The 15,486-nt window shown below is 59.1% G+C and overlaps 2 protein-coding genes across 2 annotated transcripts; both read left to right on the forward strand.

Moving 5' to 3' along the window:
- Nucleotides 1–1,822: 1,822 nt before the first annotated feature.
- Nucleotides 1,823–4,207, forward strand: LOC121155155 (sialic acid-binding Ig-like lectin 16). The gene is made up of 5 exons (XM_040978349.1): nt 1,823–2,192; nt 2,338–2,634; nt 3,271–3,364; nt 3,670–3,750; nt 4,171–4,207. The coding sequence occupies exons 1-4, from the start codon at nt 2,102–2,104 to the stop codon at nt 3,740–3,742; spliced, it is 555 nt and encodes a 184-aa protein (XP_040834283.1). The 5' UTR covers nt 1,823–2,101; the 3' UTR covers nt 3,743–3,750; nt 4,171–4,207.
- A 2,841-nt stretch (nt 4,208–7,048) lies between these two features.
- Nucleotides 7,049–12,295, forward strand: LOC121155036 (sialic acid-binding Ig-like lectin 5). Its single transcript, XM_040978218.1, has 8 exons — nt 7,049–7,083; nt 7,851–7,915; nt 7,976–8,335; nt 8,530–8,808; nt 9,033–9,080; nt 11,201–11,455; nt 11,703–11,996; nt 12,195–12,295. The coding sequence occupies exons 1-8, from the start codon at nt 7,049–7,051 to the stop codon at nt 12,293–12,295; spliced, it is 1,437 nt and encodes a 478-aa protein (XP_040834152.1).
- The last annotated feature ends 3,191 nt before the right edge of the window (nt 12,296–15,486 follow it).

Consider the following 15,486-nt stretch of genomic DNA (forward strand, 5'->3'; position numbering starts at 1 on the left):
GGAATGATGAACACAGAGCATTAACCAGGCTCAGGATGCCACCAGCTACTGGCTCCTTTCCTCAGCAGAGACCCACAATGGGTCAGATCAGTACAGAGTGTGTGAGGGCCAGGGCAGGGTGGACACAGGGAGCAGACACCTGTCCTGACCTCCGTCTGCAGGGAGGAACTGGGGCCCGGCGTGGCGGCCTACTGGATAAGGTCCTGCCTTGAATGTGCCAGGATCCCATGTAGTCGCCGGTTCTACTCCAGCAGCTCCACTTTCCACCCAGCTCCCTGCCTGTGGCCTGGGAAAGCAGCTGAGGACGGCCCAAAGCCTTGGGACCTGCACCCATGTGGGAGACCCAGAAGAGCTCCTGGCTTTGGATTGGCTCAGCTCCGGCCGTTGCGGTGTCTTGGGAGGTGAATCATTGAATGGAAGACCTTCCTCTAGGTCTCTCTTCCTCTTTCTATATATCTGATTTTGCAATAAAAAAATACTAATTTTTATTTTAGAGTCAATCTCAGCATCTGGGGCACTGTGGAAGTTCTCCCTGGCAGCAGGGTACCGGGCTCATTCCACCATGTGTGGGGTTGGCAGGACAACCCAGGGTGCCGCCGGACAGAGCTGTTCTGGGGGGCTGAAGGGGACGGGTAAGAAGACAACAGCTGGCAGCTCTTACTCCGCCCCCACCCCAGCTGTGTCCTCTCCACTGCCTGGAGCTCCGGCCAGCAGTGTCCACCCCGGGGCCAGGTGCACACCTCACGAGCCAGTGTTGTCCCCTAGGATGTGATGAACAGATGAGGGCAGGGAGGCAGGACAGACACCCGAGGGGCAGGACGGGGCTTCTGGAGGGCACAGGGTCATGTGCTCACAGGGAGGATGAAGAAGTGGGCGGAGACCAGCCTAGGGGTGCCAGATTTAGAACCAACATGCAAAATGTCTGGATGCCTTTAAATTTGGAACTGAAAAACCGTTTTTTCTTATTGTGCATGTCCATCTGTGCAGTGTCTGGGGCCGACTCAGACCAAAGAGAGCGAGGCAGGCCGCCCTTCTGTCCATCCCTGACCGGGCGTCCTGCACTCCAGCCAAGAGCTCTCCCTCCGTGAACCCTCCTCCACTTCCACCACGAATCCCCTATGAGAACTTTCACTTCTGCTTCCTCAATGACCAGGACCCAGAGGGAGAGTCCCCACCTCCCGGATCCACCCACAGCTTCCCCAGGGGGCCAGACGCAGACACCCCTCCCCTGCTCTCCCCCTGAGGTGGCTGGGACAAGAGCTGCCCCACCAGCCCCAAGGCCAGCCAGCAGCACCCTGCCCCACTAAGAAAGACAGAGAAGCCACCGAGGGACCGGCTGGGCGAGGCAGGCACGAAGGGGAAGAGGGTCCCACAGGCTGGGGGAGAAGCTCCTGTGTGCCTCAGTCCCCGGGGCTCAACATCCGCCCTCGGCTTCCCCATCTGCACAGCACCGAGCAGCGGCTGGCCGCCCAGCTGGGGAATGCACCTGCTTCGTCTGGCACCTCGCTAGGCCATGATGCTGCTGCCTTTGCTGCTGTCCCTGATATCAGACGGTAGGTGGGTCAGCAGCCTGCGGGGGACCTGGGTCCAGCTGGGCTGAGGCTGAGCCCTGTGTGCCCACAGGGTCCTGGCTGGGCTGCGGCCGAGCCTCCTTGTGCCCACAGGGTCCTGGCTGGGGCTGAGCCTCCAGGGGGTTCTGGTTGAGGTTGGGTCTGAGCTTCTGTGTGCCCATGGTGTGCTGGTTGGGGCTGAGCCTCCGTGTGCCCATGGGGTCCTGGCTGGGCTGGGGCTGAGTGTCTGTGTGCCCACAGGGTCTCGGGCTCAGGGCTGGCTGTACAGGGTGCAGGTGCCGGGCCACGTGAAGGTGCAGGAGGGCCTGTGTGTCTTCTTGCCCTGCTCCGTCGAGTACCCCAAGGACGGCTGGACGGACACCACCCCGGCCTATGGCTACTGGTTCACGAAACACACTGACACGCTCAAGGGCACTCCAGTGGCCACAAACCATCCAGACCGAGAGGTGCAGGAATCTGCCCGGGGCCGGTTCCTGCTCGTGGGTGACCCCAGCAAGAACAACTGCTCCCTGTTGCTCAGAGAGGCCCGGATGGAAGACATGGGCTTGTATGTCTTCCGGCTGGAGAGGGGAGACAAAGTGAAATATAATTTCAAGCAATGGCCCTGGCTGGAGGTGACAGGTGTGCAACGTGGTGGGGACCGGTGTATCGCATGGGCGAGGGGCCGGCATGGGGGAGGGGCCGGGCTCCCGGGCCATGGGGTGGGGCGGGGCAGGGGGCTCTCACAGGGGCGACCCAGGTACTGGATGTGCCTCCTGTCCCCCAGCCCTGACTCAGAAGCCGGACATCTTCATCCCCGAGGAGCTGGAGCCCGGGCGGCCGGTGAAGGCCCTCTGCGTGTTCAACCTGACCTCTGAGCTGTGTCCAGCCCCTACTTTCTCCTGGATGGGGGCTGCCGTGACCACCCAGAGGACCCAGCTGCGGAGCGCCCACTACTCGGTGCTCAGCTTCAGCCCCAGGCTCCAGGACCAGGACACCGAACTCACATGCCGAGTGGACTTCCCTCTATCGGCCAGGAGCACCCACGAGAGCGTCCGCCTCAGCGTCCGCCTCCGCCTGGTTGGTGAGTGCACAGGGGCATGGTACCCCAGGGCAGCTCCAACTCAGGTGGCGGTGGGCATGCCCCTGGCCACTATGGCCCCTTGTTCTACCTAGGTTGACAAGCAAGCATCCCCCGGGGCTGGTGTTGTGGCACTTTAACACCCTGGCATTCCATCATGGGGGTCCAGGCTGTTCCACTTCTGATTGGGTTCTGGTTGCCCGGCTAGGTGCCACTGCTGAAGTAGAAGGGGTGACCAGTACTCCAACTGGGGGCCACCACGGGGAGTACGGGATATGCATCTGGAGCTGATTCACCAATTGATCAATTGATCAATCACCGACTTAGCCAGCTCCCTCCTCAGTCCTGATAAACCACTGGAATGTGTCAGCGACCCTGAGCTTGCACAGTGAGGCAAGTGGCAGCGAGGACCCCGGCTGCCCTGGGAGCTCAGGGGCAGGCAGTGGCTCCTGGGGGCGCTGTGGCCGGCCTCACCTCGGCGGGGACCCCTGAGGGCCCTGGGAGGTCAGGCCTGCGCCAGAGAGGCCCACTTCCCAGGCTGTAGGCAGCAGGCACAGAGCCAAGCCTGGTCCTCCCAGGACAGAGAACCCACAGGCTGGTGGCCCAGCTGATGACACCTCTGGTCAAATGTCTCCGCAGGGAAGGGAGGGTGCCTGGCACAGGTGGTCCTGGTGGCCATCGGAGAGGCGGTGGCCAAGATCCTGCTGCTGCTGGGCCTCTGCCTAATCCTCAGGTGAGGCTTCCCCTGGAGGAGGACGGGCCCATGGCTGTGTCCCATGGGTTCAGCGCTCAGCAGGGAGGGACGGGGTTTCAGGGAAGGGCCTGGCGGCATGCTGGCCATAACACGAGAGCCAGTTGTCAGCTGTGCCTGACTCCTGGTGGGTGTCCAGAGTGAGGAGGCCTGGAGGGGGCGGCGGCTGGACTGGCTCCCTCCCCCAGTCGCTGTCCAGGCCCTGACCGGCACAGGGTGGGTGGGCTGCAGCCCGCTGCCACCCCCCCCCCCCGTGCGCCCACCCTGAGGGTCCTGCTCTCTCTCAGACTGAGGTCCCACAGCAAAGATGAGACTCGGGAAGCAAGGGGCACGCAGGACACAAGCCAGGTGGAGCGCTGATCTCTCTGGTGAGCAAGGCGGGGTCTCCTTGCTGCCGCCTCCAAGCCCCTCTTGCTCCCCGCCTGCTGCGCCCACCTCCCTCCTGCTGCCCCTCCCCCTCCAGCCTCCAGGGGCAGGCTCTGTCCAGCTCCCCTGCGCAGTGACCTGGGGAGGAAGGGGTCTTGCTAAGGCAACCGCAGAATGATCCAATGGCAAGGGCTCCTGCACGCACGTGGAAGACCTGCAGAAGCTCCTGGCTCCTGGCTTTCGCCAGCTGAGCCCTGACCGTTGTGGCTATTTGGAGAGTGAACCAGCAGACGGAAGATCTCCCTCTCTCTCTCTCTGTTAAATAAACACATTTTGGGAGCCTGGCAGGGTGGCCTGGCGGCTAAAGTCCTCACCTTGCACACGCCAGTCTCACATCTGGGCACTACTTCTAATCCCAGCAGCTCCACTTCCCATCCAGCTCCCTGCCTGTGGCCTGGGAAAGCAGTGGAGGACGGCCCAAAGCCTTGGAACCCTGTACCCATTGGGAGACCCGGAGGAGGTTCCTGGCTCCTGGCTTTGGATAGGCGCAGCACCGGCCATTGTGGTCACTTGGGGAGTGACTCATTGGATGGAAGATCTTCCTCTCTGTCTCTCCTCCTTTCTGTATATCTGACTTTGCAATAAAAAAATAAAAATAAATTTAAAAAGTGAATACATTTTTGAAAGGAGTGCTTTGTCTGTGAGTCCTCTGCCGGAGATGCTTTGCAGCAAGCGTCTCAGTTCTCCAGCTGTCGTCCACACTGCTGGCTGGTCCCCTGGCGATGCAGTGTCGTCTCGTGACGCAGTCCCCTTCGGCTGCTCCTCCTTTTCTTTCCAGGTTTTAGGGTCCAGTGCAAAGGGATGTGATCGTGCAGGTCCAGGTCCCAAAACGGCGCCCCGTGTCCTCACTAATGGTTCCCTTTGCGATGTGGAAGTCTTGTTTCCGGGTTTTGGAATCATCCAGGCCAAGGTCCCACAGCTGCACCCCGAGTCCTCACTAACGCTTTCACAGGTTCGGGTCTTCTAGGGAAGTCTTCTTTGTTTTGTTTTATGTCTGTGAAAGGCAGTTACAGAGAGACACAGAGAGGGAACGAGAGCTCTTGCATCTGCTGGTTTGCTCCTCACATGGTGCCAGTGGCCAGTGCTGGGCCAGGCAGGAGCCAAGAGCCTCACACTCATCCGGGTCTCCCATGGGTGGGGCCAGGGGCTGACCGCCGGGCCACCTGCACGGGCCTCAGCCAGGACGCTGCCCTCGGGTCAAGTTCCTGAACTCAGTCACATCCACAGGTCTCAGACTGAGCCCCTCGACCACCACCCACCCAGGCAGCTGCCCCAGTGACCTCCTGCACCCCGGGTCTCCCACACCCCACACCTTATCCCTTCCAGCCTCGTCCTCAGCCGCATATACTGGTTTGCTGCACAGCCGATGCTTGGGGACACGAGGGCTCGGTGTGCTGGGGAAGACACTGTGAAGGGACCGAAGTAACAGTTACATTCCAAGGGGAGAATCTAGATCCCCAGTGAGAGGCTGGCTCCAGAACGTTCCAGACTGTGAAGTAGAACACCACGAGGCTGGTGTGTCCCTCAGCCGGTCACAGCCAAGTGCAGCCCTGTATTACAGCAGGGAGCCACGAGGCTGGTGCGTCCCTCAGCCAGCCACAGCCAAGTGCAGCCCTGTATTACAGCAGGGAGCCACGAGGCTGGTGGGCCTTGTGTAGCTTGTAGCCTCGTGTCTTGTAGCTATGTCAGGACAGTGGCAGCAGCAAGGCCTTCTTTGTGGGCCACCCGCCTGGACAGCTCCAGGGTGCTGATTCCTTCTGCAGCCGCGGTGGTTGTCACTCATCCTGTCGGGTGTGTGTTTTCTCGCGTCTTGCTCGGCGATCTCAGCACGGCACATCTCCCTGCCCTGATGGTTTCTGAGTTTTGTCTCCATCCTGGGCTGTCCTGAGCCCGGCTCATGGCGTGGCAGAAGTCTGGGAGCAGGGTGGGGCTGCGTGCAGGACCTCACATCCTCCATCGTCCCCGGAGCTGTGTCCCTGCGTTTCCCTCTCGTCCAGTGGGGCACGCGTGGGGACCAGCCCCCTCCTTACATACGGACGCTGCGTGCCGCAGAGCTCGCCCGTCGACCCTCAGAGCCTTATTCCCACACGGGAACACACCACATACCCCAACCGCAAACTCACACACAAAGACGCACACAGCAGTTCTTCTTTGTTCTAAAAAGGTCACTTCTCTAAAACATGGCAGATGGCCTTGACTCTCGGACAGAAAGGGAACGCATGTGAACCACGCCGTCCTCCACGCCGTCCTCCACAGCCGTGCCCAGCTCTGCTGGCTTCATTTGTCTCACACTTTCCCTTACCCGTCACGTACCTGGCCTGACCCTCACCACTAAGCCGGAAGCTCGCTCTGGCCAGAGGATTTGCCAGCTCCTCTTCCCTTCTCCGCCCCCTGTGGTCTGCTCCATGGCCTCCACGCCCTGTCCTGCCAGCCTGGGCCGGCTCTTGCCTCCCACACAGCTCTGCCCACCGGCCACCTCCCAGCTGCGCTGCCCCCTCCTCCCAGCAGACCCGCCTACTGCTCGCTTTGCATCCCCTCGGTTCCCGCGGGTCATGTTCTAGGTCTAGCCTCACCTCACCCAGCTCTTTCTGCCCTGCTGGGAACTCTGCTCCAGATATGGGGCTGGTTCTGTCCTGGGGTGAGGAGGGGGCCAGGTAGGTGGTCTAGGTAAAGGGGGTTTGGGGAGGAGCCGCTTGTGGCCAGCACAGCTGAGCCAGAGGAACCGCAGGGGTGGCCTCGGATGCCACATCTCTCCCTTCTGTTACATATTTGGCCCTGTGGTCCCCGTGTGGTTGCACGGTGCATCAAACCTTCAGGAAGATCCCAGGGTACTTCCCTAACCTGAGCAGCTTAAGCAACTGACTTGCTTTCCTCCGAGTTCCGCAGGCTAACGTCTGAAGTGTGGGCAGGTGGGCTCCTTCTGATCCACGCCTCAAGCCTCTTCTCCCTGTTGGGTCCTCAGCTGGTCCCAGCCACGTCTTCGTGAGGCCCTTCCCCTGTGCACCTGCGTGGCCTCAACTCCTCTCTCAGTGTGAACGCATGAGACCTGGCACTTTGGGGCCCACCCTAAAGTCATTCTGACCCACCTGCCAAGCCCCATCCCCCTACAGCTTCCAAGGGAAGGTGCTGGTGGAGGGGGCGGGGCTTCAGGGTGGATTTGTGATGGGAACCTGCGATTCAGGTGCTGGACACGTGGTGAGATCTCTTCTCTGGACAGTACAGCAGGTGTTGGGAGCCGAGATGGAGCCCGTGACCGTGACACACTCCCACCGGCTGTGAGTCCTTCCATGATGTCTCCCAGGGGTCTCTCGCCCAGGGAGGGCTCAGCGTGACCATGGAGGAAGGGCCAGTCCAGTCCTGGACGCTCAGGATTGGTGTGTGTTCCCAGGGTCACCGGACAAGATGGGAAGCTCCCTGGTCACGCGTGGGACCACTCCCTCTTGATGCCCTGGAAGACCTGGTCCTGTCCACTCGTGCCCAGTCATGCCCAGTCACTCACTGCACAGGGCAGTTGAGTTTACCATAAGCCCCTGCCCATGCTCCACTCCCACTCTACCACAGCCATCCTGCCAGGAGCCGTCCTGACCCAGGCTTGCTCTAACTCCTGACTCCTCGCATCCTTCCCTCCTCCCCTGAGTGGCGTGGAACCTGGAGGTGATCATTGCATTCATTCATTCATTCATTCACTTATTCATTTATTCCAGCTGTCGTCCCTACCCTTTGCCATGCCTTGTTCCTCCAACGGCTTTTCAGCCATCCCACGCTGCCATAACTGACCTTCCCAGGCCTCCAGAAGCTGGGAGTGGCCAGGCAGGGCCTGTTCTCCTGGTGTGGGAAAGATCACAGCCAGCGGAGGAACAGGGGTCCTTCCTGCTGCCTGAGACCCTTACCTCTCACTGGGAGCCCTTTTGAAAGGAAGAAGTGTGTGTCCTCTGGGGGTCCTGACACATCTGACCACGCACGGGCCGAAGTTCCTCTTCCAGGTCCACTTGGCTCACCACACTGACTGGTTTCCTATAAGACTTCTTGGTCTGACATGAAGATCCCAGATCACTCAGCCCCAGGAGATGCCACGGTCACTGCTGCTGCTGCTCGTGCTGTGGGCAGGTGAGTGGCCGCGGGGTGCAGGGGCGTGGACGGGGCACGGCTGACCTTCTTTCTCCGCAGGGTCCCTGGCTCAGCCTCAAAGCTTTTGGCTGGAAATTCCGAGGATCGTGACGGTGGAGGAGGGCCTGTGTGCCTTCATACCCTGCCGTGTCCACTTCTATCATCCAGAGACCCAGGGTACCTTTAGGTATGGCTCCTGGATCCGGGAAGAGACCAAATCCCAGAGTGAGTTAGCGCTTGAGAGGATCTACAACTGGAAACGCCTCACCAGAATCCGCCAGACTGACACCTGCTCCCTGAACATCACGGATGCCCACAGGTCGGACACAGGCTCCTACTTCTTCACCTCTGAGCCGTACACCAAGTCATATGGTTACTCATACGACAGCTCAGAGAATCGGCTCTACTTGCAAGTGGTGGGTAAGGAATGAGGCCAGGAGGGACCACACCAGGGCTCCCAGGTGGGACTGGGAGGGGACCCCTGTTTCTTCTTGTGGGAGGTACCAGAGGTACTTGGATGAGGTGCTGAGCAGGTCCTGGGGCACAGCGTGCTCTTGGGGGTACACATGAAGGTCCTCACCTCCAGGGTTGGTGTCTGTCTCTCTGCTTCCCAGCTCTGACACAGACCCCGGTCATCCTTATCCGGGAGACCCTAAAACCTGGCCACAGTCAGAACATAACTTGTGCAGCTCCCTGGGCCTGTGAGGCGGGGACACCCCCCACCTTCTCCTGGAGTGGGGATGCCGTCTCCTCTCTGGACGCCAAGAGTCTCCATTCTCCGTGGCTCATCTTTAACCCTGGGGAGGACACCCATGGGGCCTACCTGACCTGCCGAGTGACCCTGCCTGGGGCAGGAGTGAGCACAGAGACGACAGTGCAACTCAACATGCACTGTGAGTGCTGGGCTGGGACTTGTCCTGGAGGACAGGGCAGGGCTGTGGGGGCTGGGCAGTAGGCAGAGCCTGGGGACCCCGGTGCAAGTCATGAAACTTAAGAGTGAAGGGCAAGTTAAGGGGTTCCCTGCCTCTAGCACCTCCCTCTGTCAAGTTTCCTTGGAGGAAGTGCCAAGTGCCACCTACCTGGCACTGAGAAGGGAACCTCGTGTCTGTCCTTCCAGATGCCCCCCAGAATATGAGCATCACTGTCTCCTGGATGGATGACACAGGTAGGGTGAGACTCTATTCTAGGGGCTGCTCTGTGCGGGGCCAGGTCCCCACTCAGCACAGGTGGAGGAACCGTGGCGGTGCGTGGGATGTCCTTACCCACCGTCACTGGCTCACTGCCCCCAGCTGCGCTCCGTGGCCAGGGACAGGTTAAGGCTGAAACTGAAACCCACAGCTCCACCAGGGGCTCCCATGCGGCTGGCAGAGACCCAGCCACTGGGCCAGGGCCTTTTGCCTCCCATGCACCCGAGCAGGAAGCTGAAATCAGGAACTGGAACAGGGACTCGCCCCGAGTGCATGTGTACATGGGGCGTGGGTCTAACCTACCCCACAAGGGCCTGCCCAGTTACTGCTATGTTTAGTAGTCAGCGTGAGAATGCTCTTGGTCTGTCACAGCTGAAGTTCATTTCTCGAGTCGTGGAGGTTGCAACGACCAAGCTGAAGGTGAGGCCCTGTCTCTGGGCACCTGCTAGCTGTGGTCTCACAGCTGGCCAAGCCACCAGTGTCAGTCCTGAGAAGGGCGCAGATCCAATCCAAGGGCCTTGCTCTGTTGACCTCATGAACCCTAGCTGCCTCCATCCCCGAGCACATGACGGGCAGAGTGGAGTGTGTGCTGTGACATGCCACTCAGTCCACGGCACGATTAAAGGAGGCAGACTCAGCACCTCCCGTTTCCCGCCTCTGGGCTGTTCTGCCACAGTGATGTTTGCCCCTTGTTGAGTACTCCTCACCTTCTCCGTGGTCTTAATTAACTTTTCATTTTGGGGTAGCAGTGCAAGGGCGATGCCATTCCTGTAATCTTCTGATTTCCTCAAGTCTTTGACCATCATCCTGTTTACCACCACTGATGGCATTATATTTCATAGTATAAATGCTAACTTTGTATCTGTTGGAGAACTCTCTGTGGCCACCAAGGGAAATGCCATTAAAAAAAAAATCTATTTATTTTTGTTGCAGATCAGATATACAGGCAGGAGGAGAGACAGAGAGGAAGATCTATCCGCTGACTCACTCCCTAAATGATCATAATGGCTGGAGATGAAGCCAGGAGCTTCCTCTGGGTCTCCCGCATGGGTGCAGGGTCCCAAGGCTTTGGGCTGTCTCGACTGCTTTCCCAGGCCACAGGCAGGGATCTGGATGGGAAGCCAGCACCCATATAGATCCCGGCACGTGCAAGGAGAGGACTTTAGCCACTAGGCTACTGCACATGGCCCAGAAATTCCATTTCTAATTGAGGACTTCAACACTGAACTGGTTCTCTATTGGTGGAAAGTGACAACATTTCCTGGTTTTTTTTGCGGATGCAAATGATATAGCAACTGGCATACCGTGTGTGTGTGTGTGTGTGTGTGTGTGTGTGTGTGTGTGTGTGTGTGTGATGAATCTGCAGAGCAAAGCCCTTGACAGAGGGGAGGGGATGCTGGGGAACCCTACAGGAGTGGCTCAGTGCTGCGGCATGGGGCTTGTCTTCGTGTTGCCCAGTCAGCAGAATGCCCCGTCACATCCCAAAGCACGTGTCATCCGTGCTGACGTAGGTGACTTCATCTAGTCTCAGTTTGTACTATCTTGTTCTGACTGGGTCAGGTAGCATTCGTTGTGTGTAAGGAGCATTTTCATGAATGTCTCCCTCATGGTCTGAAGGACTTCTTTTCCTGGTAAGAAAAATCAGCTGTTTGCTGGAAGGCTGCAGGCACGTGTCTGCTGACACGAGTGGTGATCATGCCACGCAGAAACGTAGGCTGGTGTCTTCTCGCCAACGCACAGGGCTGCATGGAGGCGGCTGGCGCTGGCTGGCGCTGGCTGGCGCTGGCTGGCGAGAACATCTGGGTGCATCTTTTCCCAGCTGCGTGTTCATGTCATCTTATTGGCAGCGTCAAAGTGGCCAGCAAGAAAGTTGGCAGATGCACAAGTTGTAGCTTTTAAATTTATTATTATTGTTAGTTCTGGTGAGCTGATGGCCACACATATCCCTGCGATCCTCGGTGGCACCTGCTCCTATCTCCTCGTGGCACGCTCCACGCGGCATGTACCCATTAGAGAAGCAGAGAGCAGATCTGTGTACTAGAGGGGAGCCCCCAACATCGGCATCTGCCTCAACGCCACCTTCTCACTGCCTCTCCAGGCTCAGAAGTTCTGGACGCAGGTCCCGATGTCTGGGTTCAGCAGGGCCGGTCCGTGCGCCTCGTCTGTGCCGCTGACAGCAACCCCGCTGCTACGTTGACCTGGACCTCGAAGGAACATAACATTAAATTACAGCTTTCTGCTGATGGGGTCCTGCAGCTGCCTCGGGTGGGCCTGTATGACCAGGGGAAATACGCTTGCACAGCGCAAAACGAGTGGGGCAGGGAGAAAGCTTTGGTGTACCTCTTCGTGAAGCGTGAGTTGGTCTTGGGAGCGCGGCACTGGGGGGTGGGGGAACAAAGGTGGAGGGCTTTCTGGGGGTGGGTCATCCAGGTACAGGGCAACGGGCAGTGGGGTGCCTGGGGACATGACATCTGGTGCACAGAGACTAGGACCCTGGGGCTGGGCACCAGGGTGTGGGGTGCCTGGGGCTGGGCACTTCTGGGGGTAGCGTAGGTGCCTGGGCAGGGGATAGCCCATCTGACCTGCCCCTGTCTCCCCAGCCTCCCAACAGTTGCTGGGCCCCTTCTGCACCTGGGAAGCCTGGGGTGTGCACTGCACTTGTGCTGCCCATGGATTCTCCAACCCCTCCCTGCACTGGCGCCTAGGGCAGCGGCTGCTGGAACAGAACAGCAGTGATGCCTCCTTCACGGTCACGGTCACCTCCATTTCGGCTGGCTGGACCAACAGCTCCCTGAGTCTCCACAGGAAGCTTACCTCAGACCTCAGGCTCAGCTGTGAGGCAGGGAGCGGCTTGGAGGAACGGAGTGTGTTTTTCCTGCTGCCAGTTCCGCAAGGTAGGAAGGGCAGGGCCTGGGGAAGAGGAACTGAAAGTTGGGGTTCTGGAGTGAGCCCAGCATTGGGAGCAGGGAGCACCCTAACTCTGCTTGGGGAAATCGGGTCCAGGGGCCCTGCCCCGCCAGGGAAGTTGGGCAGGCTGGATGGTCAAGAGCCTGCTTCCTATGGAGGTGCTCCCTGGATTCCTCTCTCCGCAGGAACCCCGGGGTCCAGGACAGGACAGGTCCTGGGAGCCCTCGGAGGAGCAGGTGCCACAGCCCTGCTGGTTGCCTGTCTGTGCCTCCTGTTCTGTGGGTGAGTGGGTGGCTTAGCCTGGGTGATGGTGTGTGGCAGAGACGGGAGGGGTGGCGGCCCTGCTGAGGCCTGCCTGCTCAGGGGGCGAATTGGGGGCCAGCAGGAAGTCTCTTTCCCCAGAGTGAAAGTCTCCAGGAAGGCGAAGGCGGCGAAGGCGGGGGCTGATGGGGGTCGCAGCCCCCCTGAGATGACAGCTGTCTCACTGGTGAGTGATGCCTGGGAGGGTGGGGGTGTCTGATGGGGGAAGGGGCGCAGCTGGCCCTGAGATGCAAGCTCGCAATGGACCTCCACCACACACCTGTGTGTTTTCCTCCCGATCTGCTGCTCCAGGCTCAGGCCAGGGGCCAGAGTGGAGCTGCCCCACCTCTGACCCAGCTCCCAGCTGGCAGGGGGCAGTTTTACTAGCTACAGCCAGCCCTTCTGTGCTGGCTTCCACCTGTGAGGTGTCCTCTGTCCACTCATTTGCTCCAGTGTAGTCTTCAGGCCTGGGTGTGCCAACCACAGGGCTGTCCCCACTACGCTGTGAGCCCAGGGCTGGCATGGGCGGGTCTGACACAGCCCCCAGGCTCCACTTTTGTCCCTTAAACCCCAGCTGCTGGTGAGACACAGGGCGGGGGGCAGGGCCGATGCTTCAGACATCTGGCGGCTTGCTGGGGCCTCCTGGGGAACCCTCTGAAGGTGGGGGTCTTCCTGCTGGATTCACTTGACCTGGCTGGGTCTGTCTCCTGTCTGTCTAACGGGGAGCATGGGTGGAGGCTACAGGGCTCCTTGTGGTTAGAGACAAGACCAGCCCACCAGGGGAACTCCTGTCGCAGGCGCAGACAGGTGACACGGTGTGTGAACTGGGTAAAGGAACAAATGTCCTCCAAGCCCGCATTCCCTCGGTGACCGTCCTGGTCCTTTCAGATCTGACACGCCTGCCCTAACTCGCCATTCCATCATTCCGCTTTAGGACCCCATGTGTGCACCCCCCTTAGAGGAGGACCTCTCAGCCCAGCATGGCCCTGCGGCTGCTACCCCTGACCCCACAGGGCACCATTACGCGTCTCTCATCTTCCACTGGTCCATGTTCCCGGAGCCCCAGGAGCTGCAGGAGCCGGCGGTCCCCAGCAGGACCCAGTACTCGGAGGTCAAGATCCACAGCTGATGTCCCCCGGCCTGGGCTGCAGCTCACACGAGACAGCCCTGTGAAGTGTGTTTTGGGGGTGCGCTGGTGCAAGGTTGGGTGTCCCTCCCAGGCCGGGGTTCTCGATGGAAATGGGTCTCTCAATGCCACCGAAGAGTCCAAGTTCAAATCCAGACTCAAAGTGTCACCACGGACATATGCCCCCACCTGCTCCCCTGTGAAATGGGGGTCACGTTGGGAAAATGCACCATCCCCATTGTTACAGAGAGCGTTTGGAGTAGCGTGGAGGGCAGGGTCTGGCTCCACTACCGATTTCTGCGTGGCTTCAGTCTTTTTATGAGCATGCGTTATTTTTTTAAAAAGTAAGCGGACGCAAAACTCTGTAGGTGGAGACATCATTCCCCGGCACGTGTGCTAGAGGACTTATACCCACAATGCATACGGAGTCCCCATAATCAATGAGAAACTGACGCACAACCCTGTAGAACAATAGGATATGCAAATGCCCAACTCACCGGTGGAGGTGTGTGCTGCTTTAGTAGTTGTCAAGGAAATGCAAATAAAAATTGCAATGCTAGGGCCACCAAACTGGCCAAAATAACAAAGTAGATGCTGAAAATGTCTACTGTTGGTGAAGGGGGTTGAGGAGCTGAGCAACCATGGCGGTTGGAACGAAGTGGCATTGGTGGCACTACCAGGGAAAATGCCCACTGTCCCAAGCAGCCTTGGGCATGTGAGCCAGCAGTTCTGTTCCCAGGGCGCTCTCCACAGACCACACGCAGCTCTCCCCTGGCAGCTCTGCTCCCAGGGTGTCCACAGACCACACGCAGCTCTCCCTCGGCAGCTCGGTCCCCAGGAGCTCTGTTATCACAGCTGACATGAAGCCAAGCCAAACGCCCATCACTGGGATGGCAGGTGGATTATCTGCGTAGCAGGGGAAGCAGGGAGCAACTCTACATCACACTCGTGACTTGCGGACACTGGGCAGAAGAGCCCGGATACCAAGATTAGAAACAGGCTGTGCTGATCTTTGGCAATAGGAATCTGGATTCTTAGGACGGTTGTCCGGCTGGGGCCTGGGGTGGCGGATGGGTTTGGGTATGGATTCCAGACTGGAAGGGAACAGGAGGCCTTGTTTGGGGGCCCTGATAGGAATCCGTGTGCCAGTTGTTCAGTGTATTTAGTCTGTGAAGAACAAATTGTAGCAGAATTGATTTGTGTCCATTTTTTATGGATTTTTTTTTTTTTTAGTACTTTTCCCCTTGGAGAGCGGGTCACACAGTAACATTCTGACTGAGGCAGACCCCAGCATCAGCCAGACAGCCCAGCTGGGCTGCGGAAGGGTCGTGTAGCCATACTGTGTGCAGACAGCCCAGCTGGGCCGTGAAGGGTCATGCAGCCATACTGTGTGCTGCTTGTGCGATGATGACACCCCCTGATGATGCATTTCTTAGATGTCCCTGGTGTGGCGTGAGGCGTGACTGTCTCCAGCACCAACTCCCTCCCAAATGGCCGGCTTCTCCAGGGCGAGGGCAGGACTGTGTCCAGCCAGGTCTCGTCCTGGACAGAGCCCTTTGGGTGTCTCCGTAAAGCTTGGAAGCGACAGAAGCCGGCTGCACTCCACTAAGATCTCTAACCAGTCCAGGTTTTTCCCTTAGTCCCACCCAAGTCCCCGGGCTTCTTACGACCCCTCCCAGGGCTCCCCACTTGCCATGGACCCCACTCCGGACTCTGTGTCCACCAACAGGCCTGGTTCTACCCCAGCAGCGTGAGGGTTTCCACCTGTATTCATGGCCTTGTACCTTCGGTGGATTGCATGTCCCTAGTGAAGCCCTGTGAGGCAGAGAGATTAGATCTCAGATACGTCTTGTTTGTGGTTCCAGGAGACTGAGATGTGCAGCGTGAAGGCACGAGCAGATTTGGGGTTCAGGGGAGGTAGGCCTCGTTCCATGACCATGCCTCCTCACTCCATCCTCGCACGGCAGGAGGAGGAAGGATGATCCCTGGGGTCATTCCCAGAAGTTCCACCAGTGTGGTTGAACCTCCTCTGGAGTCCCACACCGCAAGCA

The sequence above is a fragment of the Ochotona curzoniae genome, unplaced genomic scaffold (genome assembly GCF_017591425.1).
Source record: "Ochotona curzoniae isolate NIBS_2020 unplaced genomic scaffold, NIBS_Ocur_1.0 contig_2861, whole genome shotgun sequence".
Classification (NCBI taxonomy): Eukaryota; Metazoa; Chordata; class Mammalia; order Lagomorpha; family Ochotonidae; genus Ochotona; species Ochotona curzoniae.